Source organism: Athene noctua, chromosome 1, assembly GCF_965140245.1.
Source record: "Athene noctua chromosome 1, bAthNoc1.hap1.1, whole genome shotgun sequence".
Taxonomy (NCBI): Eukaryota; Metazoa; Chordata; class Aves; order Strigiformes; family Strigidae; genus Athene; species Athene noctua.
Genome location: NC_134037.1, coordinates 263,405,571 through 263,430,050, shown reverse-complemented (window position 1 = coordinate 263,430,050; position 24,480 = coordinate 263,405,571). Strand labels below are relative to the sequence as shown.

The window sequence follows — 24,480 nt, the reverse complement described above, 5'->3', positions numbered from 1 at the left end:
CTGGAAAAACTCTTTTCATCCATCGGTGGCTCTCTATTGCATTTAAAGATGTTGGATCTTCTTAGTTGGCAGACTTTTCACAATTAGAGATTTCAGCCTGTTTTCTGTTGTTAAACATAGGCCTGTTCCTAGCAGAATTAGTCCCCCTGGACCACAGAGGCCTCGTCACGAAGAGCATATGCAGAACGTGCGCAGGTTTCACGAGTCCCTGCAGCAAGCGGAAGGGAACGCACATCAGGCGGCGAAGATGGACTCGTTATCACTGCTGTCACGAGATTCTCTTCTGACTGCTCTCAGGTAAAGCAGAGCTATAGCAAGTAACAGTAACTGCATGAGTTTCACTAAGGACAAATGCCGGGGGCTGCCCTGGGGCCACAACAACCCCCAGCAGGGCTACAGGCCTGGGGAGGAGTGGCTGGAGAGCTGCCGGTCAGAGAGGGACTTGGGGGGTGAGAATGAGCCAGAGTGTGCCCAGGGGGCCAAGGAGGGCAACGGCATCCTGGCTTGTGTCAGCACTGGCGTGGCCAGCAGGGCCAGGGAAGGGATCTGAGACCTGGGCTCGGCACTGGGGAGGCCGCCCCTCGATTCCTGGGTTCAGTTTTGGGCCCCTCACCCCAAAAAGGCCATTGAATGACTCGAGCGTGGCCAGAGAAGGGCAACGGAGCTGGGGCAGGGTCTGGAGCACAGGTCTGCTGGGGAGCGGCTGGGGGAACTGGGGGGGTTCAGTCTGGAGCAGAGGAGGCTGAGGGGAGACCTCCTGGCCCTCTGCAACTCCCTGCCAGGAGGGGGCAGAGAGGGGGGAAGAGTCTCTGGAGCCAAGGCCCCAGCGCCAGGCCCCGAGGGAATGGCCTCAAGCTGCCCAGGGCAGGGTCAGGCTGGCTCTGAGGAAGGATTTCTGTGCAGAAGGGGCTGTTGGGCGTTGGAATGGGCTGCCCAGGGCAGGGGGGAGTCCCCGGGATCCCTGGAGGGGTTGAAGAGTCGGGCTGAGCCAGCGCTGAGGGATCTGGGGGAGTTGGGAACGGTCAGGGGGAGGGTCATGGCTGGGCTGGAGGAGCTGCAGGGGCTTTTCCAACCTCCATGATTCTGGGAGTCTGTGAATAAGTTAATTCAAATGCCTTTCTCCTTACTCGAAGCACTTCTCCTGACTAGATTCTGGATTTACATCAGGTATAAATTTTAGAAGAATAATACTTATTATCTGCAGGAATATAGGACTGAGAGAGACTTTCTGAGTCATTCCATCCTTTCCCCAGCTACCACAAGCAATATATCACAAAATCCTTAGATCTTAAGCAGATAGAAATCCTTAGTTTTTTATCAAGTTCAGTCATAAAGTCAATTAATATTCTTGCTTTTATGACTTCTGTTGGAAGGTCATCTCAAATCCAACTGCTTTGATTAAATAAGTTTAAAGCTAGCACTTTTTTTAACTTCCAGCCTGTTTGATAGTTAGTTTGGCATTTGTTGAGCGCTATCCTCTTGCTTAGACAGAGCAACCTCAACACTTACCTCCTGATCAAGTTTTTCAATACCAACCCTTAATTTTGTATTTGCATATTTACACGCTCTTGTCTGGAATGATACAGGTAGAACCAATCTGCCATAGGCTTTTTTCCCTCTTACCTAATTTTTTACTACTGCTTACAGAAAAAACTTGAGGGAGCTGGATGAGGTTCAAAGATACTTCAGTCAGAAGCTGACCAGGTCTTTTCCTGACTTCAGTTACACATCCAGACCAAGTCATGAGGAGCAGGAGAGAGATCATCGGGGCCTGATGAACAGAGAAGAGGATTCTGATAGATGCCGACTTCTGGAAAAATCTAGTCAGTTGGTGTCTCAGGTCAGCAGCCTAATCAATGGTAAGTTGTTACTTGGTTTGGAATTTGTTGTCAGAAGCTGCCTTAAAGTATTTTCAAATTCTTTACGTAATCGGGACCAGTTCCTGGTGTTGCTGATCAGCACGTGTACCATTGGGAGAATCCTTCAGAGAGACTTTCAAACTCCCGTCAGTAATGGTCACGTTGAACTGAAACATTCCAAAGGAAGGTGAGGTGGGGGTTAAGGCCTTCTTAAGATAAATTCTACTTGAATTTCCATGTCTGTTCAGCAGAAAAAGGGAAGTCTTGTGGAAAAGCAATCCACAGAACGGTACTGAGCTGAGTCCATGGTTCTTTGCTAATAGGAATTGGCATGTCTCTGTTTTCAGGTGAAATTTATGGCCTATGATGAATAGCTAAAATAAGGCTCTTTTAGGATACGTCAGACAAAGCTCTTAGTAAGCAGCTTCTTTTCTGTTTATCGCATTCAATACATTTCCTCTTTCTCAAGGCATCACTGCAGTTAATTTTCCCTATTGTTAGTGCAGCTGGACACAGAACAACATCCTTAATAAGGACGGAGCGTGACACAACAGGGAAGGAAACCATATCTCTTTGTACACCTTGTTTTCAGTTGTATGTTTTTTTCACTCTGCCTGCCATTTCTCACAGCTCCCTTGTAACCACCCTCCATCTCAGCACTAGCCTGATCGCAGTTAATTTAATGTTAGCTTAACTGTTCGTGCTGCTCTGACCCCATACCAGAGGTGCTGGGAGTAGCAAAATGACGAGGAAATCAAATCCATGACGGTGCTTTTAAAATAATTGATCAGGATAGAGAATATACTATGGCTCAGAGCACTGCCAGTTGAAAAGTTTATTCTGTGCTGTTTGTCTGCAGCTACCAGCGCTTCCAAGAGATGGACTTGAAGGGCACATTTCTGTTGTGCCAGAATTTGACATTCTTGTTTTACCACCTCGATTTTTTTTTTTTCTTTTTCTTACCCAGGGTTTTGCTCTTTTCGTTCTCCTTCTCATATATTGCTTGTACTGTCTCTTTACATCGTCTGCAATCTGTCTCAAATTCTTCTCCTTTTCCAAATCTGTCTCAAACTCTTCCTTCTCCTTTTCCAAATATTCTCCACCATTTCCTTTTAGCAAGACTTTTTCTCTTGCCTCTGAGTAGCAGTAGTTTGCCATTTAACCTAATACTGGTGACCTAATTTCTCAAAGAATGCAAGAAATTAATAGGTTCTACTAAGAACCAAAAATAGGTGATTCCGGCTTTTTAAAGAATTTGTAAAATCCCCAGAGATTTTCAGAATTGCATAGGTTTTATTAATATTTAGGCTCCTAATGCAAGCACCTTTTTTTCGGGGCTTGTTTTCGGAGCACAAGCAGCTCTTTGATTTCAGATCTTACAGTTTTACCACCACAATTGAGCAATAGTCTTGAGTGAATTTCTGGTTTACAAATACTTAATTAACAATTGTCTGGCATTTGATTCGAATTGGTAAATTGAACTGAAAGCTGAAGAACCCCAGTAGCAACTGTGTCTTCTGGGCCCCTACATAAAACTGAGGAAGCTATGAGAGGAGGAGGGGGTTAGATTATCCATCTCTCCTGTCTAGATTATTCCTTTCCCCTTCCTGTGGGGTCTGAAGTGTCCAAACTGGTTTTAGCCCCTCCAAGCCATAGGGTTTTTTTCGTTTGTTTTTAAGGTGTGCTCTGTATATCAGAGAATTTTCACTGTCCAATTTTTTTTCTTTATGATGTTGTAAGTATTTTTAGTTATTTCCCAGTAATTTCATCCCAAACATTTCCTCTTTTTCTTAGTATGCCTGTCCTTCTCCTGGCCTTGTCAGTGGTAACAGTAGCAGAATGTGATCACATCAGCAGTGTTTGGCAAAGCTGTGCATGTCTAACTCCTAAGCATTCTTGCATACATGATTTTCTGCAAAAAGCCCAAATAAATCAGATAAAAGGTGAATTGTTGCTCTGTGCATTTACTGATGCCCTTTTCTCTTAACCAGACTTACAGACTAGAACTAAAAATAGTGAAGAATCTTCTAACGTCCATCAAGACAGCAGCGGAAAGCTGGGTGCTACACATGTGCCCAACCAGAAGGATGAAGAAGCTGGGCCTGAAGTGTGTCAAGGCCGACTAGAGCTGGACTCACCCAGCGTTTGCAGTGATACACAGCAGCCGTGCCCCGTTGGGAGGTCTGTGTTTGACAGACACATGTTGCATGAATTTCTAGAGCGAGCTGTCCCCAAAGATGAGCATCCTTTGCCAACGGACGACATCCAGGAGGATGAAGGTGCTTTTGCTGTCCAGCCACACAGTGAAGAAGACTATGAAGAAGACGTTATAGAACCACGAACTCTTAATGAAATAACAACCATAACAGACAAAACCAGTCCCTGGTCCAGTGTGCTGTCTGTAGCGGAGCAGGGTGCTGACCAGCTGCCCGTAGACTTGGGGCCTGAGCGTCAGCACTCGGTGGATATAGACTGTTGGCAAAGAGGAAACCACAGATGGAGCAGCACCTTCTCCAGCACGCTGCAAGGTGACTGCCAAAGCGTGCTCACTGCTGTTAGCCCCCGTGTTAGCCTCCACACAGATCCTCGGGCAGTAACAGAAGGCTTTCCAAGCCTGGAAAGTGGCACAGAAACGATGGAGAAGGAGCTGCTTCAGCCTGCTCATTTCTTGGAAGTGCATCAGACAGCCGGTGGCCCTGTAGAAAATAGAAATTATGATTGGGATAGAGCATATAACACTAAACCTGCGGAGCGAAATGTCGAGTTTTGTGGAGCCTCTGAAGAAGTACTGGAGTTTCCACCAGATGTGGGTTTGACCAATCCAAAAACCACAGAAAGAGAGAGGGAGGAAAGCAGTGAGGCTGTGAATGAAGATCGTCAAGACGAGGAAGAAAGTGGTTCTGATGAGATCTGTGTTAAGAGTGTATCAGCCCAAGCAGGCTCAGAAGGAAACAGTGAAAACTTTTCTGATGACAGTAGTGACAACCCACTGGAAGAGCCAGTAAAGTCTGTCAAACCAAAAATTCTTTTGTATCCTTTTTTCTGAAGCACACATTGCATTCAGGGAGCATCTCATTTCTTGGTTAGATTCTCACTGGCCTCAGGAAAGAGAAATTCGCTGTGTGGAGCTCTTCCCTGGGAAGTGACTCTAGAATTGATGACCTGGGAAGGTGTTGGAAGACCTTGTTACATTGCTGCTCACACAGTGCACTGATGAGTTTCTTACCGTTTCTAACCAATATATTCTGTGATCCATGACAGTCGTTTCATTTTGGGTAGTTTCAACATGATGTCTTGCCTTTTTTTTTTTCCCCACATTGGCACTATTATAGCTCTTGTGTTTCTTCCGTATTAAAAGAAACAAAGTTTATTTTGCATTTAAAGTACTTTCCCACATATCTTGCACAGCTCCCAAATCTCACAGTCGGTTTCGCTAAGTTGTGTTGGAATTTTTGTGGGATGAAGGACTCTACAAATACGTGAGGTATTATTGCAGAGCAGGCTGGTGTCCTGTGCTCTGTGAGGCTCAGAACGATAGAATATTGATCAGAATGAATGAGATTCACCCTCTGGGAGCCACTAACACCCGTTGCAGCGAGGCTTATTCCACATCTGCAGCAGCTGTGGAGCTCTGCACAGCTACATGCTGCCAAAGGTTGTTCCTTAATGGTTCTGCTCAGATCTGATCCTGTCGTTGTTCCTAACTTCTTCCTTCCCCCCCAGCAGATGGAAGCTTCCATGAGACTGCTCAGCATGTCTTCTCATCCTTCCACAGCTCTGAAAGTAAGTATGAGACATCTTTTCCTTTATTGTCTTAGCTTAACAGGGTCCGTTGGTTAAAACAGGAACAAAAGTACTTCTCCCTTTCATTGTCAGCGCTCAGTTTAGAGGTGACTGCTTCCAAATCAAGGAGAGTCTTTCTGATGCCTCTTCTCTCTGCTAGAATAATTTTCAGCATCGTGGCTGCATTATTGGTGATACTGAAGCATTTATGTTAACCGATTTGTATACAGTAGCAAACGTTGCTCTTCACTGGGGTCAGTGGAAGCGGCAGGTGCTCACTCCACACTTCTTGGTGCTTTAATCTGAGGTAAGGTGCCTAATTTCGAGGGTGCAAGATGTAATTATGACCCCAATTTGTATCTTTTAGATCAGGATGAAATGAGGGAGTTGGTGGCAAGGCAGCCTCTCCTTGAGAGGTATCAAGTCACTTTTCTTTCACAGAGGGAACAGTAGAATAGTTGGAGTGTTCCTCACCCAGGAAAGCTGTTGATTGCTTTTGCTGTTTCACAGGTGGTTTTATGTGTGTAAACATTTATTTAGGTTTGTGGCTTGGGTTGTTTGGAGGCCAGAGCTTTGCTATGGATGTTGATGTGGGTCTGGGTACTGCAGGGGCTGGGCTGTTTGTTTACCACTCCCAGGAAAGGTTGGTTGGTTCCCCGCCTTATGACCCATGAAACAAACGCTCTAAGGAACATTGATGTAATTGGAAGCAGCTTGCTTGATTAAACAGAACAGAAACAGGCAGCATCTGATAGCTCTGAAGTAATGGAAACTATTTTAAATTAATAAACATGTTTACAGCTTGGGTAAAATACTTGACTTTTTGCTGGTTTATGTTGTAAAAATGAATTTTTTTTTCTGATTTACATAATACTATCTTTTCCTGAAGCCCTTGAAACCTGTTTCTGATGAGAGACTTCTATCAGAGGAGTCTTGGGCATAGTATGCTTCAAGCATCCTAAGATATACCTTGATTATAACAACCTAGACTGCAGTGTGTCTTAGTGCTTCTTAAGCATATTTCTTGTGCTGTGTCAAAATATTTTGGGTGAAATCAAAAGCAGAATCTCAGATGTGTTTCTCTCTTGGAATCGCCTTCAAATTCTCCTTGTTCCCTTCTGTCCATCGCTGATGCCCCCATCCCCTCTATCTTGGCATCATGCCTCTGCTTCTGAGGTTTGCTTTCTCTGCAGAGTTAACTCCAGTTCTTCCTGTGGAAGCACCGTGTCTTTCTGTGCATCTGCACATCATCACTCAAACCTTCAGTTTAATATTAGTATCAGCTTTACTTGAATTCCCTCTCTCTGCAATGCTCAGCTTAGTGGCTAGAAACACACTCCTGAAAGTTATTAATAATTAGGGAGAACATTAGCAAGGCACTATTTGGATATAGCTGACCTTAAACCAGCTTAATTCCAGGATTAGCTACAGCTAATCCTTCGCTAGAGCACTTGTAGGGGTCTGCTGAGACCGGGCTCAGTTGTGCCTTGTGTCGTGCACCCAGCATCGAACACCCTCTATGAAAAACAAGAATTTTTTCCCTTATGCCAATGAGAGTGGAGGAAAACTGCTTTCTCACAGTTTTGTTTTTAATTAGCCTTAACAACATCGGTTTCTAAATCTGGGTTTGTTTGGTTCCTGCACAGTTCAGCAAACACCGAGTGTGACATCAAGGCTGAAATCCGAGCTGTGCTCGTCTGGAGATCAGCAGTCCCCTCTCTCTCACGTGGCAGCTGGCAAACCTTTCTCCTGGCCTCCACGGGGTTCCTGCCACCTCTCCCCATCCTGCCCCACTCCCTGCTTTCCCCACCTCCCTACACAAAACGATGCAGTGAGGAGGCAAAGCGGGCAGTCATAGCCGAGGAGCTTGGGGTGGGAGTGTTGGTCTGCTCGAGGGTGGGGAGGCTGCAGAGAGACCTGGCCAGGCCGGAGCCATGGGCTGAGCCCAACTGGGGGAGTTTCACTGAGGGCAAATGCCGGGGGCTGCCCTTGGGCCACAACAACCCCCAGCAGGGCTACAGGCCTGGGGAGGAGTGGCTGGAGAGCTGCCGGTCAGAGAGGGGCTGGGGGGGCTGAGAATGAGCCAGAGTGTGCCCAGGGGGCCAAGGAGGGCAACGGCATCCTGGCTGGTGTCAGCACTGGCGTGGCCAGCAGGGCCAGGGAAGGGAATCTGAGCCCTGGGCTCGGCACTGGGGAGGCCGCCCCTCGATTCCTGGGTTCAGTTTTGGGCCCCTCACCCCAAAAAGGCCATTGAATGACTCGAGCGTGGCCAGAGAAGGGCAACGGAGCTGGGGCAGGGTCTGGAGCACAGGTCTGCTGGGGAGCGGCTGGGGGAACTGGGGGGGTTCAGTCTGGAGCAGAGGAGGCTGAGGGGAGACCTCCTGGCCCTCTGCAACTCCCTGCCAGGAGGGGGCAGAGAGGGGGGATGAGTCTCTGGAGCCAAGGCCCCAGCGCCAGGCCCCGAGGGAATGGCCTCAAGCTGCCCAGGGCAGGGTCAGGCTGGCTCTGAGGAAGGATTTCTGTGCAGAAGGGGCTGTTGGGCGTTGGAATGGGCTGCCCAGGGCAGGGGGGAGTCCCCGGGATCCCTGGAGGGGTTGAAGAGTCGGGCTGAGCCAGCGCTGAGGGATCTGGGGGAGTTGGGAACGGTCAGGGGGAGGGTCATGGTTGGGCTGGAGGAGCTGCAGGGCTTTTCCAACCTGGATGATTCTGGGATTCTGTGAGCTGGCAGCATTTGGTGGCAAAAGGGTTGTCTCAGCTCATGCTGTGAGGACGTGGGGATCAGAGAAGGTGCTGCAGCAGCTCAGGCCTCAGCCTGGACACTGCAGTCACCTTCCAGGGACCTGAGTTTTGCAGAGCCTCACAAAGTCAAAAATATTTTAATCTTTTTTTTCCGTTACATCAAATTCAGGCTTCCAGTTCTCGAGGTCCTTCCCAGCTCTCCCCTCCCACACTGGTCACCTGCTGTCCCATCCGATCCAGCAGCTCCAGTTCAACTTCTGCCGCTTCTCAAGTTCAGGAGCAGCTTCACACTTTTCTCCTCTCGGTCCTTTTCCAGGCCGTTCCTGATACAACTGAGGGAAAATTATCCAAGTTCACGGCTAAACTTAACAGCATCCAACACTCTTTTGTATTTACTCTAAAGCTACCAATATTTTTAAATGAGTCAGAGCTGTTGTTTAAGTGGTCCAGATTATTATTCAGATCTTATTTCTGACTCTTGCCCCTGGCCTCCCTTCTTCTCCCTCTTTGCGTTTACTGCCTTCATCTGTTCCATATTATTTTATATACTATTGCTGATTTTTCAGAGAAAAAAATCTAATCTCTCTAGATGTGTTGTTTTACACAGAGGGCACTGCAGCATTGATTCTGGTCAGGGTTTGGGGCAGTCGTATGCTAGAGTGAAAACATTTAAATGTGATTCCAGTGAGATAACCCGTGTTAGGACTTGCTGCCTTTCAGAGTTGGCCCAGTCTACTGGGAATGAAGCTGGGTTTTGGGGGGACAGGAGGAAGTATTTAAAAAAATGGAGAGTTAATAAACTTTCCATTAAAATATCTTGATTTTCTTCCCCCCTTCATGTCTATGAATATTCCAAAATGTTAAGAAATGTATATGGAAAGTTTTATTCAGAATAATTAATATTTTTACATATACATAGATTAGTATAAATTAGAAGTAACACTTTCATAACACAGACTTAGGCAGATTCAGAATAAGAAGCTTTTATCTGTTCTAAAAATGCGTTAGCAAGGCTCCAAACATCCTTTCCTGGTTGTCGTTTCTTCTTGCTCTTGCCCCCATTTCAGTCACAGCCACTAAAGCTCTTCCTTTCCCTTACTCAGCTTACCCAGAGAACAGAGCTAAGCCTTTCACTCATTAAATTTGTCCTCCTAACCTGCTGAACAGAAACGCTGACGTTCTCCACCATCAAAAAAAGAAGAAAAGGTGGCTGTATTCTTCACCTCCGCTTCAGAGCTGTTGGCTGTGGTCTGTGATTTGATGCAAACCTTTTCCTGTCCAGAAAACAGAAGAAGGTACAAGGTCACTCCACGGGCAGGTTGTAGCCCATTAACACAGATTTCTTTTCACTCCTTCATCGTTGTGCAGAAAGAAAACCAGCTGTTAAACTTGCTGAGCCACCAGGCTGAAATGTTCCCGGAATTCTTTGACCTTGAAATAAGCCATCCCCTCCCAAGACCTAGAATATACTAATAAATCTGTTTGCTTTACTCCAATTCTTGGCACACAGTGATTAGATAACCCTGGTTTAAGTGTCCTGCCTCATCGGTGCCATTTCTATAAAAAGAAACGTGAAAGGTGATTTTCTGTGCATGAAGTCCTCCTTCCTCTTGCATCTCTCTGATTAAAGGTGTCTGCTTCAGGAACTCAGGGTCTCCTTGTGCTCAGGTCGTAATTTGAAGTGGCAAAAGCCAATTTGGAGGCAAGGAATGGTGTAAGCATGAAGTTACAGGTACGTGCTCTCAAAATTGTGCAGAAAGTTAAAATTCTGACAGTTTGAAACTGCCTGTTTGATGTATCAAAGGAGCGTTTTAAGGGAGCATTGAGGCTAGAAGGTGTCGCTAAATGTCCTGTGTGTGCAGAATTTGCGTATTTCAAAGAAAAATAGCTTTATACAGAGGGAAATATAGAAGTGTAGCTCTTCCCTCGTAGTCGTATCCCAGAATTGTCAGTGAAACTAAACCTGCAGATGTAATTTTGTAATAATCTGTGCGAGCTGGGAGCGTTGACCACACGTTTCAGCTTCCCTGTTCTCAATTCACACCTGCGCCTGTAGAATAGCAGCAAGAAGAGCTGCTAAAACCTTTCCTACAGCTGGACATGTGTCTTTAGGCAGGTCCTCGGGACAGATCCGTGCGTCTGCAGGTGGAGGCGGCAGGATGAAAAACGGAGGAGGAGGATTTTAGCCACTTCTCTCCCAAACAGCACCTAAGTGGGATATTTTCCAAGCACGCCTCATTTACTGACAGCTGGGAGAGTACAAACTGCTTTCTGTCACCTCGGTGCCATCTAATAGCAGCAGACAGCTGCTCTTCTGTTGTATTTTCACTTGTAGAGTACAGTGCTCTTCTGGGGTGTGTTATTGCACCGATGGCAGAATGGGAGCGAGGGGCAGCGTTTGCTGCAGCAGCCTCTGGCCGGTAACAGCTCAGGTCGTGACGTGCCCCTGGGGCAGGAGAAATACTGTGCCACGTCTGGATTGTTAACTCTAAGACCAAAGGAGAAAATCTCATTTAATTTCTTCTTTAAAACCAATTTTTAAAATTTTTACAACCAGACTAAGTTTATTTTACGTCTGGTTTGGGTCACTAGTGCAAGCCCCCCCCCCCCCCCCCCCCAAGTTATTTCTGCAGAAATACTCAGCTGTGCTGCGGTCTCTGCTGGATTCTTGAGGCAGTTTTGTTCTTTTCCTTTATTTTATCCCAGACATGACATCACCTTCTCTTCTGAGTTGCAGCACTTGCAGCTCCTCCCACAGAAATTCACTGGAAATGTCCTGTCGGGTCAGCAAAAGCCATCTGCATTTATTTCCTTCCACTCAGAGCGTGAGTTGCCATCTCTCAGCTCCAAGAAATAACTCTTTGAAATAGGGTTAATTGGGTGATTTGAGGAATTTGTTAGAGAGCTGTTGCTACAGGGTAAACCTGCTTCTGGTTTCATAATGCAGCTGGTTCCTACGGGCTTTTCACCTGTGCGTAGTTGTGCAGACAATCTTTTTTAGGTGTGTTAGTGGTGTAGGATCCTCTGGGGGAGAACAGGGTGCTCGTCAGAGGACAAGCACCATCACTGCAGCTGGAAGGAAAGTTTCTGAAATACAGTGCCAGTGTAAAGCAGCACGGGGTTGTCTAGCTGCAGTTTGGCCGGCGTGTTGGATTTAAGAGCCGGCGTTTCCTTGGGTTTTTTGCTTTTGTTACAGTTACAGACCTTCCTGGGCTGAGGGATAGGGCGTTCCATACCAGTTCCTTGCAAATACATAAAACTGATGTTCAGAAACCAACGCTGCTTGATGCACTGAAACCAGACGCCTTTTACCAATCTCTGAGCTTTCACTTGGAACCTTTTTCCCTGTGAACCTCTTACAACTGCTGTGCAGAGATCAGGGACCAGCGCTGAGCCAGCGTGAGCTGGTTACTGTCCATCTCCAGCCAGTACTAATGTTTCAGCTGTTTCACAGACAGTTGGCACAGAAAACAGCATGGGAAGAACAAGCTACTGTCATTTCTGACCGACCTGGAACAGAACAAGCTGTCGTGGTTTGCCCAGCAAGCATCTCTCTGCTGGTTTTTAAGCTTCTAATGTTGCCAGGTCTGCATTTAATCTCTCTCAGCTTGTTAGAGTTTCATTTAGAAAAATCATCCTAGAGCAGTGTTAAGAAAAAAACCCCAAGGATTCTCATAAATACACATGTATGTTTTTTCAGTATGATAAACAAGGGGAGTGTTTTGAAGCATTATGCCCGTAGCTGTTTTCCTGGATACAGTCTGAAGTCTTTTGCAGCACTAGTCACCTAATTGTTACACAATCAGCTGTATGAAACTGGGAGATGGTGTAAGAATTCCTAATTAGCTTGGCATAAGCCATTTGCGTACTGTTGGACGAGCTGGTCCCACCCCTGTCATCCTTTTCATTAACCAGCCAGTGACCAAACCCATCGTGGTGGTGAGTGTTGGTCCATCTGCCTCCTGAATCCAGCTGTGCTGGCTCAGTGTGTCTGAAAATCATCCTTTAGGAAACGCTGGCCTGGGGTTACAGCCTCTTGTCTGTTTGCAGAACTTGTAGCTGATGTTAAATTAGAGTTAAAGGATTTCCTCAGACTGCGGGTCCCTCTGGGCTGGCTTTATGAACAACTCAGAGCTGGGCCAGCACCTCAGCAGGTGGCAACAGCTCACAAAAAGCGCCCCCTCTAGATAACATACAATACAAAGAGTCTAGTGATTTTTTTCAGGAACTTTCAGCTCTCAATTCATCATCAATTTCAAAAGTCCACTGTATTCCACAGTTTTGGCTAGTTCTTATCATTCCTTTCCAATTCCTCTTCAGACACCACTGCCGACTGATGCAGTCTTCGGTCATCGTGGTAACTTATCTTCTGAACAATCTTCATCATAATTCACTTTTAGACTTCTGAGAAAAGACTCAAAAAGTTCTATTTAACAGATACTTAATCTCTGTCTAGCTTTTCATTACCTAGCCTAAGTTGCTTAAACTGTCAGTATTGTTCCTAGAGCACCTGTGCTCTATTAATTAAACCTTTAAAACAATGTCTATTTATTAATTATTCCTGCTATTAATAATATCCTAAGAGAAAACAGTTTTCTAAAGCTTGTTCCTTTTACAATTAACTCACAATTAGCCTCATGCGCTTTGCCCTGGCTCTAGCAAGCACAGCTACACCCAGGAGGTACAGACTGGGGGGGGGGTGTTTATCTGCAGACTTTTCCCATCAGCACCTTCCCTTTCCTACCTGTAACGTCCAGGTAACCAAACGCAAGAAATCTCCAAACCCGCTGATTCTGAAAAAAGCCATTTCCCTCCGCAAACGGTGCACATCAAAGCAGGGAGTGCACAGGAGCAGGAGGGAATGGCTCACCTTAGGAGACCTTTCCACCAGCGAGGCAGGGCCCGGCGCGGAGGGCGAAGCAGCTCAGCGATGTAGGTGAAAGGTTGACGCGGCGTATCGGCTTCCCAAAACAACCCCCCCTCGCCACCAGACATTCCTGGCCCCGCGGCTACTGAGCGACTCGTCCTAAACCAGCAGCTTTTGCTTCAACCGGGTCTCTCCTCTCTTGGTGCTGCATGAGCACGACCTGGCTCTAAACTAGTTGGGGAGAAATGTGAGTTTCTTTGTACACTGAAATGATCCGTCTTTAGTGCTGCTGTAACCGCTGGGAGGATGCGTGCAAAGCAAGGATGGTGGTGAAATGTTTAAAAAAATCTTCGTGGGCTGCTGAGATTGAGCTGTCTACTTTGGCAGCAGGCTTGGATTTGTTGTGTAGGAGCCTTGCCTCTCCATTGCAAGGTGGTTGGGTTTTTAGCGTCCTGCAAATTAAAAATAAAATCATCACTGAAAACCAAAATCCAGAGGGGCAGAGCCCAGCGAATCCACTGGTGTAATTCCTTTAGCTTTGTACAAGATGATTTTGACCGAGGACAGACAGTGACAGATTCAGAGTTTCCTTGCCAGACCCAGGTGACGTGGTTTGGACCTTTTCTAATTCTGGTTTTTAGCTTTTGCTTTCTGCAGCATCTCATCCTACATTGGGCAGGGAAATATTTCACCATCCTGGATGGTTTTTTTCCAAGCAGTTGGAACAAACAGCTTTTTTATTTTTATTTTTTTCAAACAGTTGTGCCTCAAGTGTGGGGAACAAACTGCTCCGAGGGGAACCGGTGAGCCACAGCAAACCCATCACGAGGGTTTTTTTCACATGTAACCAACTTCTTGACCCCGTGGTGATCAGAGAAGAGGCACAGGGCAGAGCTGGCAGGGCTCTAACATCTTGTTCCCTCTCTCTGCAGAGCAGAAGCGGAGCAGTGCTCAGGGGCATCCCGTACCGAAGGCCGAATCATCCCCGGCCCGTAGCCGAGCTCTCGGAAGAGGAAACCGAAAGAATTGCCAGGATTTTCTCTGCTCAACTGTCCAAGAAGGAATGACACTGGCGAGAGGCCGTCCTGCTTCCCAAGCCATGGCCTGACACATTGTCCAAGTCCTCAGGGAAGAGGAGATGGAAGCTGTAGGTTTCAGGCTCTGGTTTTTAATTTGCCTAATTGGGATCCCGTTAGAGGGATTTAAGGCTGATGCTCAACCCAGGGGAGCTGAGAGACCCTGTGTCTTGCAAGAGCAGGTCCCCAGTGAGACTCAGTGCTTTGGGTAACCTGCTCTCCAGATACCCTGTTTTGGGGATTTATTCATGTGAAATGTCACTAATTAACCTTTATCTTGAGTAAACAAAAAGTATCCCGTTTTGAGACAGCTTTTTCTTCAACCAAAGGATGGAGAAGGTTAGAAATTTGTGAGAATTAGAACTGATGCCTCCCTGCCAGTGGGTGCTGTGGAGGGGGACGGAAGATGAACTTCCTTCCCCAGTGGCCTTTCAAAAATAGTTGGTGGGAAGCAGAATGTGCTGATTCTAGAGGAATTTATGTGCTCAAGGTGTTTGAGTAAAATACTGTAAAATACTGACGTGTGTACAAAAGGGGTTTACTAGAAATACAGAGCTTTTATATTCTAAATTATTTTTGTACATTTTTACATCGGGAACGTTTGGATAATGGGCTTTGACGCGAACCCAGCTAAGTTATTTTTGTACTGCTCTCCAGGGTTTGTTTCAATAAAATTCTCTTCGTTTCTTGTCATCTGGTGCGAAGCGTCCCGGTGCCGGGTCACGAGCTTCTCGTTAACAGGTGGAGGCGATTCCTTCCCCCAGAGCCTCCAGGAGCGGGAGGGAATTGTTCCTGGAAGACACCGGGGGCACACAGAAAGGTCACCGCTTCCCAGAGTAACCAAACAGCACCTGGAACGGGGCAAGAGAAGGCTCCAAGTCAGAGCTTTGCCCTTAGCATCCCTTTTTTAACCTCTGTGGTTTTATTTTTCGCAGGGGGGAGAAGCTGAAATGCAGAATTTAATGTGAACACAATCCCCACGCTGGTAAAATCTGCTCGTGACTCGTGTATCTACAGCAAGAGGTTCCTACAGTTTCAACGCTCCTCAGAAGTACTTAATCCACATTTTGGACAGCTTAATCACTTTTTCACTTGCTAGGTTCAGGATTTTCTCTAGGAAATCTCAGGGTTAAACACACATTAGCAGCTCCTGTATCACTGAACACAGACGCTCTTTCTTAATGGTACGTCCTTAAAAGCTGCGAGATAAGAATCCTAGGAAGCTATCGGGCATCCCCACGGGACGCTGGCTGCGTTGGGAACGTGGTGAGAGTGGAGGTGATAATGTTGACTCCTGAGTTCTGTGTCGGGCAGGAGGTAAACAGCTTCTTCCTCTTGCATTTAGGTCAGCGGTGACGCGAAGTGCCGGCAGCCCGAGCGTGGTGTCGGCGCCGGAGGAGCCTCTGCCCAGGAGAGAAGGTGCCTTCGGGGTGCTAAACCAGCTCAAAATCCCTCCAGTGAGGGAAAGCAGAGGCTTTCTGCCCAGGCGCTCTTCCACCAGCTCTTTGGGCTTTGTGTCTGTAGTGCTAAACAGCACAATGGGTTAAAAATATGGAGCATTAAGAAAATGGAGAAGAAGGGGCATTTCTTGAGCCATCACCCCACCTTGTCCCTGAGCTCTGTCCCTCCTGGGTTTTGCCGTGCGGAGCACCAACACTGGAGGGATTTATCCTGCCCTCGGGGGCCACGTTACACCACGTGGAGGAAATCCTGCCGGGGTGGGTTACAGCTGCGTGGGCCGTGCCAGGGGCAAAGTGGGGGGAGTGCTCGGTGCTGCTCTGCCTCCAAACAGCTCCTCTTTAAAGGCTTGGGCAAGTGTTTTCTGCCACTCATCCTTCCCAAGAGTGTTCGGGTTAAAAAAAAACAAAAACAACAAACAGATTTGACCATCCCTGAGGTCCCGGTGGCCACCGCTGTTGGGTTCTTCTGGGCAGAATCCCCCCACACCCATGCCCTGTGGTGTGGTGGGGAGCAGAGGGCTGAAATACAGCCCCCCCCCACCACAGGTGCAGGGTGGCCCTGCTCTCACCAGCTCAAATGCCACCGGGGGAACTGGGTTTCGCTGTCACTTGATCCCCGTGGCTGCTGGAATGTCCTCCCGGGTGCTATATAATGGGGGGGGCAAGGAGCTGGCCGGGAGAGCGATGGCTGCGCGGAGAGGGGTGTAAGGCAGGAGCTGGGACACGGTGCTGAGGTCCCTACGGTGAGGTCCTGGGGGGGGGGAGGGTGTACACAGCCCTGGGTAGGTCACCCTGGGGGAGACAGTCTCACTGAGGATGCCCCCTGACCCCATTTTGGCAGGGTGGGTGTTGGGGAGCCCCGTGCCTCAGTTTCCCCAGGGATGCAGGCAAGGAAATGGGGCAGGATTTTAGCTTTTGGGGTTGGCCAAGGCCAGCGAGAGTTCCACTGTCACCTCCGTCCCCAAACCAGACACCGACGCAGCACCCCGGCTCCCCCCACAAATCCTCCCCCTTTCCTTCCAGCCTCTCTGCCACGATGGTGGGTCTGAAGCCCCCCGAGGTTCCCCCGACAGCCGCCGTGAAGTTCGTCAGCGCCGGGATGGCCGCCTGCATCGCCGACCTCTGCACCTTCCCCCTGGACACCGCCAAAGTGCGGCTGCAGGTACCTCCCCCAAAACCCACGGGTGGCTGGAGCACCCCACAACGCTGGGGTCCCCCCACGGCCCGAGCTGGGGGGGTTTCGGGGATGAGGGGTGGGCTGCAGGGTGATGCGGTCACGCCGCAGATCCAAGGGGAGGTGCGGATCCCCCGGAGCGGCGGCGCCGTGGAGTACCGGGGCGTTCTGGGGACGCTGAGCACCATGGTGAGGACAGAGGGACCCCGGAGCCTCTACAGCGGGCTGGTGGCCGGGCTGCAGCGGCAGATGAGCTTCGCCTCCATCCGCATCGGGCTGTACGACTCCGTCAAGCAGCTCTACACCCCCAAAGGGGCTGAGAGTGAGTGTCCTGAGGCACAACCCTCTCCTGGGGGGACACAACCCTCTCCTGGAGGGGTACAACCCACTGCCAGGGAGGCACAGCACTCTCTCAGAGGGGCACAACCCTCTCAGAAGGGAACAGCCCTCTTCTGGGGAGGCATAACCCTCTCCCAGGGGGGCACAACCCTCTCTTGAAGGGGTACAACCCCCCCAGGATCCACCAAACACCTCCACCCCCACCCCACCCCATCCAGGCCTCTCCCCTGCAGCTCCCCACACCTCTGGGGGTCCCAGCAGGGCTGGGGGGGGTCCCCCCTAAGGCGGGGTGGGGTCCCACAATTTGCCCTCTCCAGGCACAGGGCTGGGAGCGCGGGTGCTGGCGGGCTGCACCACGGGGGCGGTGGCGGTGACGTGCGCCCAACCCACCGACGTGGTCAAGGTCAGGTTCCAGGCGACCGGGGCGCTGCCGGACGGCACCCGGCGGTACAGCGGCACCGTGGCCGCCTACCGCACCATCGCCAGGGAGGAGGGAGTCCGCGGGCTCTGGAGAGGTAACGGCGGGGACAGGGAGGGCTGGGGCACCCACGTAGGGTGCTGGAGGAGGGGATGTGACCACTGTACCCCCCATCACCACCCCCTTCCCGCCCAGGGACGCTGCCCAACATCGCCCGTAACGCCATCATCAACTGCGGGGAGCTCGTCACCTACGACCTCGTTAAGGACACGCTGCTGCGGGCGCAGCTGATGACGGGTGAGGAGGGCGCTGGCGGGGGGACAGGGACACTGGGGGGTGGCAGCCCTGTGACTCTTAACGTCCCCTGGGCTCTGCTCCACAGACAACGTCCCCTGTCACTTCGTGGCCGCTTTCGGGGCCGGTTTTTGCGCCACAGTGGTGGCCTCGCCCGTGGACGTGGTGAAGACGCGGTACATGAACGCCAGCCCCGGGCAGTACCGCAACGTGCTCAGCTGCCTCCTGGCCCTGCTCATGCAGGACGGCCTGGCCGGCTTCTACAAAGGGTGAGTTGTTAAAAAACAACCCCAAAAAAACCCCCAAACTCGGCGCAACCAAGCGCCTCTGCACCCCAAAGGGGCTCTTCCCAAGGACCCGCTTTTCCCGGCGCAGGTTTGTCCCCTCCTTCCTGCGCCTCGGCTCCTGGAACGTGGTGATGTTTGTCTCCTACGAGCAGCTGCAGCGTGCGGTGGTGTTGGCCCGGCCAGGCCCCTCCTGACACAAACCCCCCCCCCAGCCCCTCTCGTCAGCAGTGACGAGACACACGAGTAAATTATATTAATTGATGAAGCAGCAAGGGGAAAGGGTGACACCAAACCAGCCCCCCCCCAGCTCGATGGGGACGCCCCAAGAGGAAGTAGCAAGATGGGGAAGAGAAACGAGGCTGTTTGTGGGAAAAGATGGGAAAAGGGAGGGTTCCAGAGAGGAGTTAAAGGAGGAATTAAAAAAACATTTGTAGGTTTTGCAGCCAGGAAGAGGATTGCTGCCTGGTGGGAACGAGGGACTGGGTTGAGGGCCGGGGGCTGTGGTGATCCCTGTTCTTCCTGACTGACATTTCCAATAAACCACCCCTATGGGGTCTGATGCAGCAGTGCTTGGGGCTCCCTCACCTTTTTTTTGGGGGGGGTTTAGGGTTGTTCTGCCAGCCCTGGGGTGCTGCTGGGAAGAGGACACAGGCCTTATGCAAAAGGTGTCACATGCTAACAGGGAGCGGCTTTAGTAGGATAATTTTTGTAATTTGGAGGGGGGGGAAAAAAAAAAAAAAAAAAAAATCAAAGCTGGGTTCACAGCCACATGTGCCACCCCTGGGGGCAAAAAGCTGCTGCCCCCCTCCCTGGGGGAGGCACCCCCAGCCCCCCCGAGGGCTCACCCACTTCTGATGGGGTGGTGTAGCCTGTTGCCATGGTGATGGCTGTGCCCAGTGTCCCTCCGGCCCCCTCGGGACGGGAGATCTCACCTCTGGCCAACCCGCGGGGCCGGGTCTCCAACCCGGGTCCTCCCGCCGTCCCTCCCACTTGGAACAAATCCTGGGGTCTTCCAGGGTTTGTTTTGTTTTTTGTTCATTTTCCCTGCACACAGTTACCCCCAAACCCTGAGCTCTCCCTGCTGAGAGTACTCCAACCCCCCCAAAACCCTCCGTAACCCCTCCATAACCCTCCCCCCATCACTGCAGCACGGGAGGGATGGAAAATCCGCAAAGCAGGAAGAAAAACCACCTCCTGGGTGCTTACTGGGTTTTAGGGTGCTTAGAACCACCTCTGCCCGGTCAAGTGCTGGCTCCAGTGCTTTTTCAGGGGGAGGAGAAGGGGAAGGTCGCCGTCCCCTAGGGCAGGAGGGCATTTTTCAAGAGTTTTTTCTTCTCAGGCGTGAGCTTCTGGGGGAAACGGATGTTGAAATAGATGAAGAGGTCGCCCTTGCGGCGGGGGTCCTGGAGCAGTGGCATCCCCTCCCCTGGCACCCTTTTGCAGTACTGGGGGCTGCAACACAAAGAAAGGGGCTGAGAGGAGCTGGGGGATGATCCTGACACGGGGGCTGCGGGCCCTGAGCCCCACACACGTTTCTGGGTGCAGTTCTTCGAGGGGTTTTATTCCTCCAGCTCCTCTTCCAGCCTCGAGGCCCCACATTCCGTGTCCTGCAGCCCTCGTCTCACTCCTGTCCCCCACCCACCCCCTCCAAGCCCTCTTCCTGCTTCTGCCACCAGCAATGTGGCCCCCCAGGGCAGAGGAGTAGCCCATGGTGGCATCTTTCTCCTCCAGGGGGTGGCCCCATCCCCAAACGTGCTGGAAAAGCTTCTGAAGTGCCCCAGTAATTGAGGCAACATAGACCTGCTCGGCCACATCTCGGCCTTTCCCGCGGAACAGGCCAAGGCTGAGGTTCCTCCGTTCAGCTCCTTGGCTACCAAGCTTTGGAGGAAAAGCCCCATCTGACCACCTGAGCCCACCAGCCCTTAGCCCCACAGAACTCACTCCACGATGTCGTTGATGGGGATTTTCAGGTGCCTCCTGTCCAACGTCCTCACGTCCACGGTGCAGCCGGTCAGCGCCTGCAGGGCAGGGGGGGGACGAGGAGCTGCATTTGCAGCCCCGAAAGAGCAGCAGGGGGGCGGCTCCGTGTCCCCATGCTTGGCTCTTTACCTCTGCCAGGAGGATGGTAGCAACGTAAATGAGGTTGTCATTGGCTCTTTTAAACCTGGGGTGGAGTTTCTCTTGGACAACAAAGGTGATGTCAGCTGGAATGACGTTTGGGCCCTAAAATTAAGGGAAAGAAAAAAAAATAATCTGAAAATAGTTTAGTGCAATACAAATGATTTTATAATTTTAGACAGGGAGAGGTGACACTAATGCCTGCCCCTCTTGCTGCTTCCAGCTGGTTAGAGAAGAAAAAGGTTTGTTGTTTTTTTTTTTCTTAAGGGAAGAAAATAAGTCCTTTATTACAGACTCCCACTCAGGCAAAGGAAATCAGACTGGATGATGCCAGGCAGAAAACCACCCCTTTCAATTATTTTTTATCTATTCTAAGGAAAACACAGGCAGGAAGGGCTGTTTCTAAGCACAGTAACAGAGCTGCTCCGTTAGCCGCGCTGCCAACTCCCCAAAGCAACAGGAAACCTGCAGAGAGTGGTCGGATTCGGGGAAACCTGGCCCAGAACTTCAGGCGACAGTCATTACCTGGTCTCCTTCCTTCTCGAAGGTGATCCTGGTGCCCTGCTTCCACCCCGGCTGCACATCGATCACTAGGATCTTATCTCTGATGGTGCTCGTCTGACCATCCTCGTTCATCACCTGGGGGGTAGGCAAGAGGGTTAGAAAAGCTGGATCATCAAGTCATGGAAGGGGTTGGGTTGAGGGGACCTTAAAGATCATCCAGTGCCACCCCCCTGCCCCGGGCAGGGCCACTTTCCACCAGCCCAGGTTGCCCAAAGCCCCGTCCAACCTGGCCTTGAACCCTTCCAGGGAGGGGGCAGCCACAGCTTCTCTGGGCAGCCTGTGCCAGGGCCTCACCCCCCTCACAGGGAACAATTTCTGCCTCAGATCTCATCTAAATCTCCCCTCTGACAGTTTAAACCCCTTCCCCCTTGTCCTATCCCTCCACCCCCTGATGACGAGTGCCTCCCCCCGTTCCTGCAGCCCCTTTCAGCCCTGGGGGGCCGCTCTAAGGTCTCCCCGGAGCCTTCTCTTCTCCAGCTGAACCCCCCAACTCTCCCAGCCTGTCCTCACAGGGGGGCTCCAGCCCCCCCAGCATCTCCGTGGCTCCTCTGGCCCCGCTGGAGCAGGTCCGTGTCCTTCTGCTGTTGGTGCCCCCGAGCTGGACCCAGCCCTGCAGGGGGGTCTCCCAGAGCGGAGCAGAGGGGAGAATCCCCCCCTGGCCCTGTGCCCCCCCTGCTCTGGGTGCAGCCCAGCACACGGGGCCTTTCTGGGCTGCCAGCGCACGGGGCTGCCTCACAGACAATTTTCCATCCTCTAACACCCCCAAGTCCTTCTCTGCCGGGCTGTCATCCCCCAAGGGACAACACAGAGAGGTGATCTGGGACACCGAGGTGCCCAAAGGGGGGGCTGCAGCTGTTGTGCTCGTCCAGCCGTGTGTGAGCCAGCAGAGGGGAGCGAGGGCAGCTCACACACGGCAGCAGAGGGGCTGCAGGTTGGGTTCAGGTCCCTCCCCACGGCACGGACACAGCGCTGTGCCCTGCCGAGCCCCCCGAGCAGGATCTCAGCCTCAGGCTCCGCTGCCGAAACATCCTACACCGAGGAGGAGATTCCAGCCCAAAATTCCTCCCCCTTGCAGGGTGTACACCCCCTTTCACCCCCTCTGCCCCTACCCTGCGGGAGATCCTAATCTTCCTGGTGCAGCCGTAGAACAGGTCTTCGAGGGAGAGGTAGAGGTCCCTCACAATTGGGGGGTCTTGCTTCATTGCTCCTCGTCCTCGCAGCCCCCCGAAGGGCAGGATCAGCTCAGAGCCATCCTCGGCAAAGAACTCTGCACGAGCAAGCAGAGGGGGGGTCACTGCACTCAGATCAGATGTCGGGGTGTCCTCCGGGGTCTCCTTATTGTGGAGGCTGAAAAATATACCACCCCAAAACCTCCCACCTGCTGGTGCCTGGGACCACCTTCCCCCTCCAACTGAAGTGTTGTTTCTCTGGGAGTGTTTTTATCTTGCTAACACGTTTACCACAGTCTCGCCAACCTGACCCCTCTTTTTGGTGTAAATCCTCTAAAAAAAGGGGTTGCAACAGTAGCTGGGGAGAGCTGAGAGCTTGACCACTCCTCCCCAGGCCTCTCAGCCAGGCGGGACTGGGGGAAAGTCAGGATCTAACCTCCAAGCACTGGGAACCTGCAGCCCCAGAGGGGACCTGAGAGCAGCTGGGCAGGGAAACGTCTCCATAAAGCTTAAAGCTCAGAGCTGGCGGTGGCCACGGCATCCAAGCAGCCACAGGTGGGGCCTTGGGCCACCCCCCAGCACCTCCACACCTACCCGCAAAGGGGTTGTCTCCACCAAAGAACTCCCTGAAGACTTTGTCGGGGTTGTTGTGAAACACGTAGCCAGCGGCCCAGGGGTTCTCGTCACCAAACTCCAAGGGGACGCCGCCTTTGAGACCCTCTTCTCCAAACTTGTCGTAGATGCCTTTCTTCATGGCTTGGGGAACAAGGAGGAGTTGGGAATGGCCACACTCTCCCATGCTGGGGGAAGAGCGCCAGCCTGAAACCCAGGTTTTGCTCGGCCGGAGGCTGGAGAAGGGGGTTCCCCAACCCCCTTTTGAACAGCAGGAGGGGGATGGAAGCAGGAGCGTGCGCCAGCTCTCAGCCTGGCTGCGCGTCACGGGGCTGACGCCGCCTCCCTGGGTGTGCCAGTGACTGGGGGTTCAGACCTCAGCACCCCTCCGGCCACCCCAGAGACGCTTCACCCCCCGTCCAGCCCCTAAACTCCGTGGAGGAGAATCATCTCCCTACTTACGGTCGCTGAGCACATCGTAGGCCTCTGCCAGTTGCCTGAACCTCTCCGGTGCCCAAGGCTCCTTGCATTTCAAAGGGTGGTTCTTCAGGGCCAGTTTCCGATAGCTACGAGGGGACAGGAGGGGAGACCCCTGCCTCACAGCCAGCCCCGGGGTGCCAGGACACCCCCACCCCAGGCTGCTCCCTCACAGCTTCTCCCAGACCCTTTCCCCTGATACAGAGAAATGATTACTTGTTTTGAGATTTATTTACTTACAGCAAGTTATAGTGTTACTTATAGTATTTTTGAATGTTGCTAAGAATCCTGCTTGCCCAGACTGTTCTGTGGAATTTTGCCCAGGACGACTGTGTCCATCAAAACAAAGCAGTTCACTGTGAAAGTCTACCAAGAACTGCAGTGTTCAGCAAAAATTATACTTTTGCCCTCGAGGAACAGGTGTGCTCTAACGAGTTAGAATTTTGCTAATGAGTAAAGGTAGCCGCGTACAGACGGGAGAAGTTCCATTGGTACCTTTAGATAAGATAGAATGAGTAAACCGGCTGAAAAACACTCTTGTTGGACAAGAAATTGGCCAAGAGAGTCTGCACATGCTCTGGGGAAAAATACAAGGTGAGAAAGACCACGAGCCTTCCTCCCAAGGCGCCCCAGAGACGCGCCCCACGGGCAATGGGCAGGTGCAAAGAGAATATCAACTGCTGCCACCGGCCTCTAGAACTGACCCAGCCTCATCCTGCACACGGGTGTTTGTGTGATGGAACCCGATGAATATGGACATCCACACTCGACCAGTTGTTGGTAAAATGTGCAGTGCGGGTGCGAGCTGTGTGGAGAGATCCCCTTGCACCCCGGCGCCGGAGTCAACATCCCTGCCGTGTAACACTGTTCGAGTTTAGAGTCTGTTTTCCACGAATCACCCCGCCTCGGGGACTGGCGGGGGGAGCAGCGGGACAGCGAAGGGCCGCCCCCATCCCCAACCTCCCCTCCGGCCCCGCCAGGCCTCTCCCCCACCCGGCAGGCCCCGGGGTTCCCCCGCCAAGGCCCCTCACGCTTTCTTGATGTCGGCGTCCGTGGCGCCGCGGCCCAGCCCCAGCACGGCGTAGTAATCCTGCCCCATGGCGGCGCGTTGCTATGGCCACCGCGGCGAGCGGCACTTCCGGGTCGCTGCCGCGCGGGGCACCATGGGAGTTCTAGTTTTCCCGCGCTTCCAGACTCGGGCCGTCCCCTCACACCCTTGACCCTCCATCTTGTTTGGTTTTTTT

General features: G+C 51.4%; 3 protein-coding genes across 11 annotated transcripts in view; 2 read left to right on the top strand and 1 right to left on the bottom strand.

Annotated features, from left to right (window-relative positions):
- C2CD3 (C2 domain containing 3 centriole elongation regulator) overlaps positions 1-15,017 on the top strand; it is a 52,604-nt gene extending 37,587 nt beyond the window's left edge. The window contains exons 29-33 of one of the 4 annotated variants that reach the window (XM_074919037.1): positions 121-297; positions 1,723-1,859; positions 3,851-4,889; positions 5,540-5,642; positions 14,186-15,017. In XM_074919037.1, the coding sequence (XP_074775138.1) occupies positions 121-297; positions 1,723-1,859; positions 3,851-4,889; positions 5,540-5,642; positions 14,186-14,356 (1,627 nt within the window). In that variant the 3' untranslated portion in view covers positions 14,357-15,017. Of the gene's footprint in view, positions 1-120; positions 298-1,647; positions 1,860-3,850; positions 4,890-5,539; positions 5,643-14,180 lie in introns of those variants that run through there. The other 3 variants (XM_074919019.1, XM_074919028.1, XM_074919047.1) reach the window with 3 other exon arrangements.
- On the top strand, positions 14,328-18,854 carry LOC141966442 (putative mitochondrial transporter UCP3). Of its 4 annotated transcripts, none has more exons than XM_074919163.1 (8): positions 14,328-14,395; positions 15,670-15,743; positions 16,808-16,946; positions 17,070-17,280; positions 17,615-17,812; positions 17,911-18,012; positions 18,098-18,278; positions 18,385-18,854. In XM_074919163.1, exons 1-8 carry the CDS (start codon positions 14,387-14,389, stop codon positions 18,488-18,490), a joined length of 1,020 nt encoding a protein of 339 aa, XP_074775264.1. In that variant the 5' UTR covers positions 14,328-14,386; the 3' UTR covers positions 18,491-18,854. The 4 variants fall into 4 exon arrangements, with proteins under 4 accessions (XP_074775264.1, XP_074775283.1, XP_074775273.1 ...); XM_074919182.1 differs by having other exon boundaries at positions 14,367-15,375; XM_074919172.1 differs by lacking the exon at positions 14,328-14,395 and adding an exon at positions 15,455-15,590.
- Positions 18,855-19,464: 610 nt separating this feature from the next.
- On the bottom strand, positions 19,465-24,412 carry DNAJB13 (DnaJ heat shock protein family (Hsp40) member B13). Of its 3 annotated transcripts, XM_074919215.1 has the most exons (9): positions 24,268-24,412; positions 23,222-23,325; positions 22,742-22,903; positions 22,088-22,245; positions 20,940-21,053; positions 20,406-20,519; positions 20,238-20,314; positions 20,097-20,099; positions 19,465-19,748 (listed from the first exon to the last, which is right to left on the bottom strand). In XM_074919215.1, the coding sequence occupies exons 1-9, from the start codon at positions 24,333-24,335 to the stop codon at positions 19,595-19,597; spliced, it is 954 nt and encodes a 317-aa protein (XP_074775316.1). In that variant the 5' UTR covers positions 24,336-24,412; the 3' UTR covers positions 19,465-19,594. The 3 variants fall into 3 exon arrangements, with proteins under 3 accessions (XP_074775316.1, XP_074775306.1, XP_074775322.1); XM_074919205.1 differs by lacking the exon at positions 20,097-20,099; XM_074919221.1 differs by lacking the exons at positions 20,097-20,099; positions 22,742-22,903.
- Between the last annotated feature and the right edge of the window lie 68 nt (positions 24,413-24,480).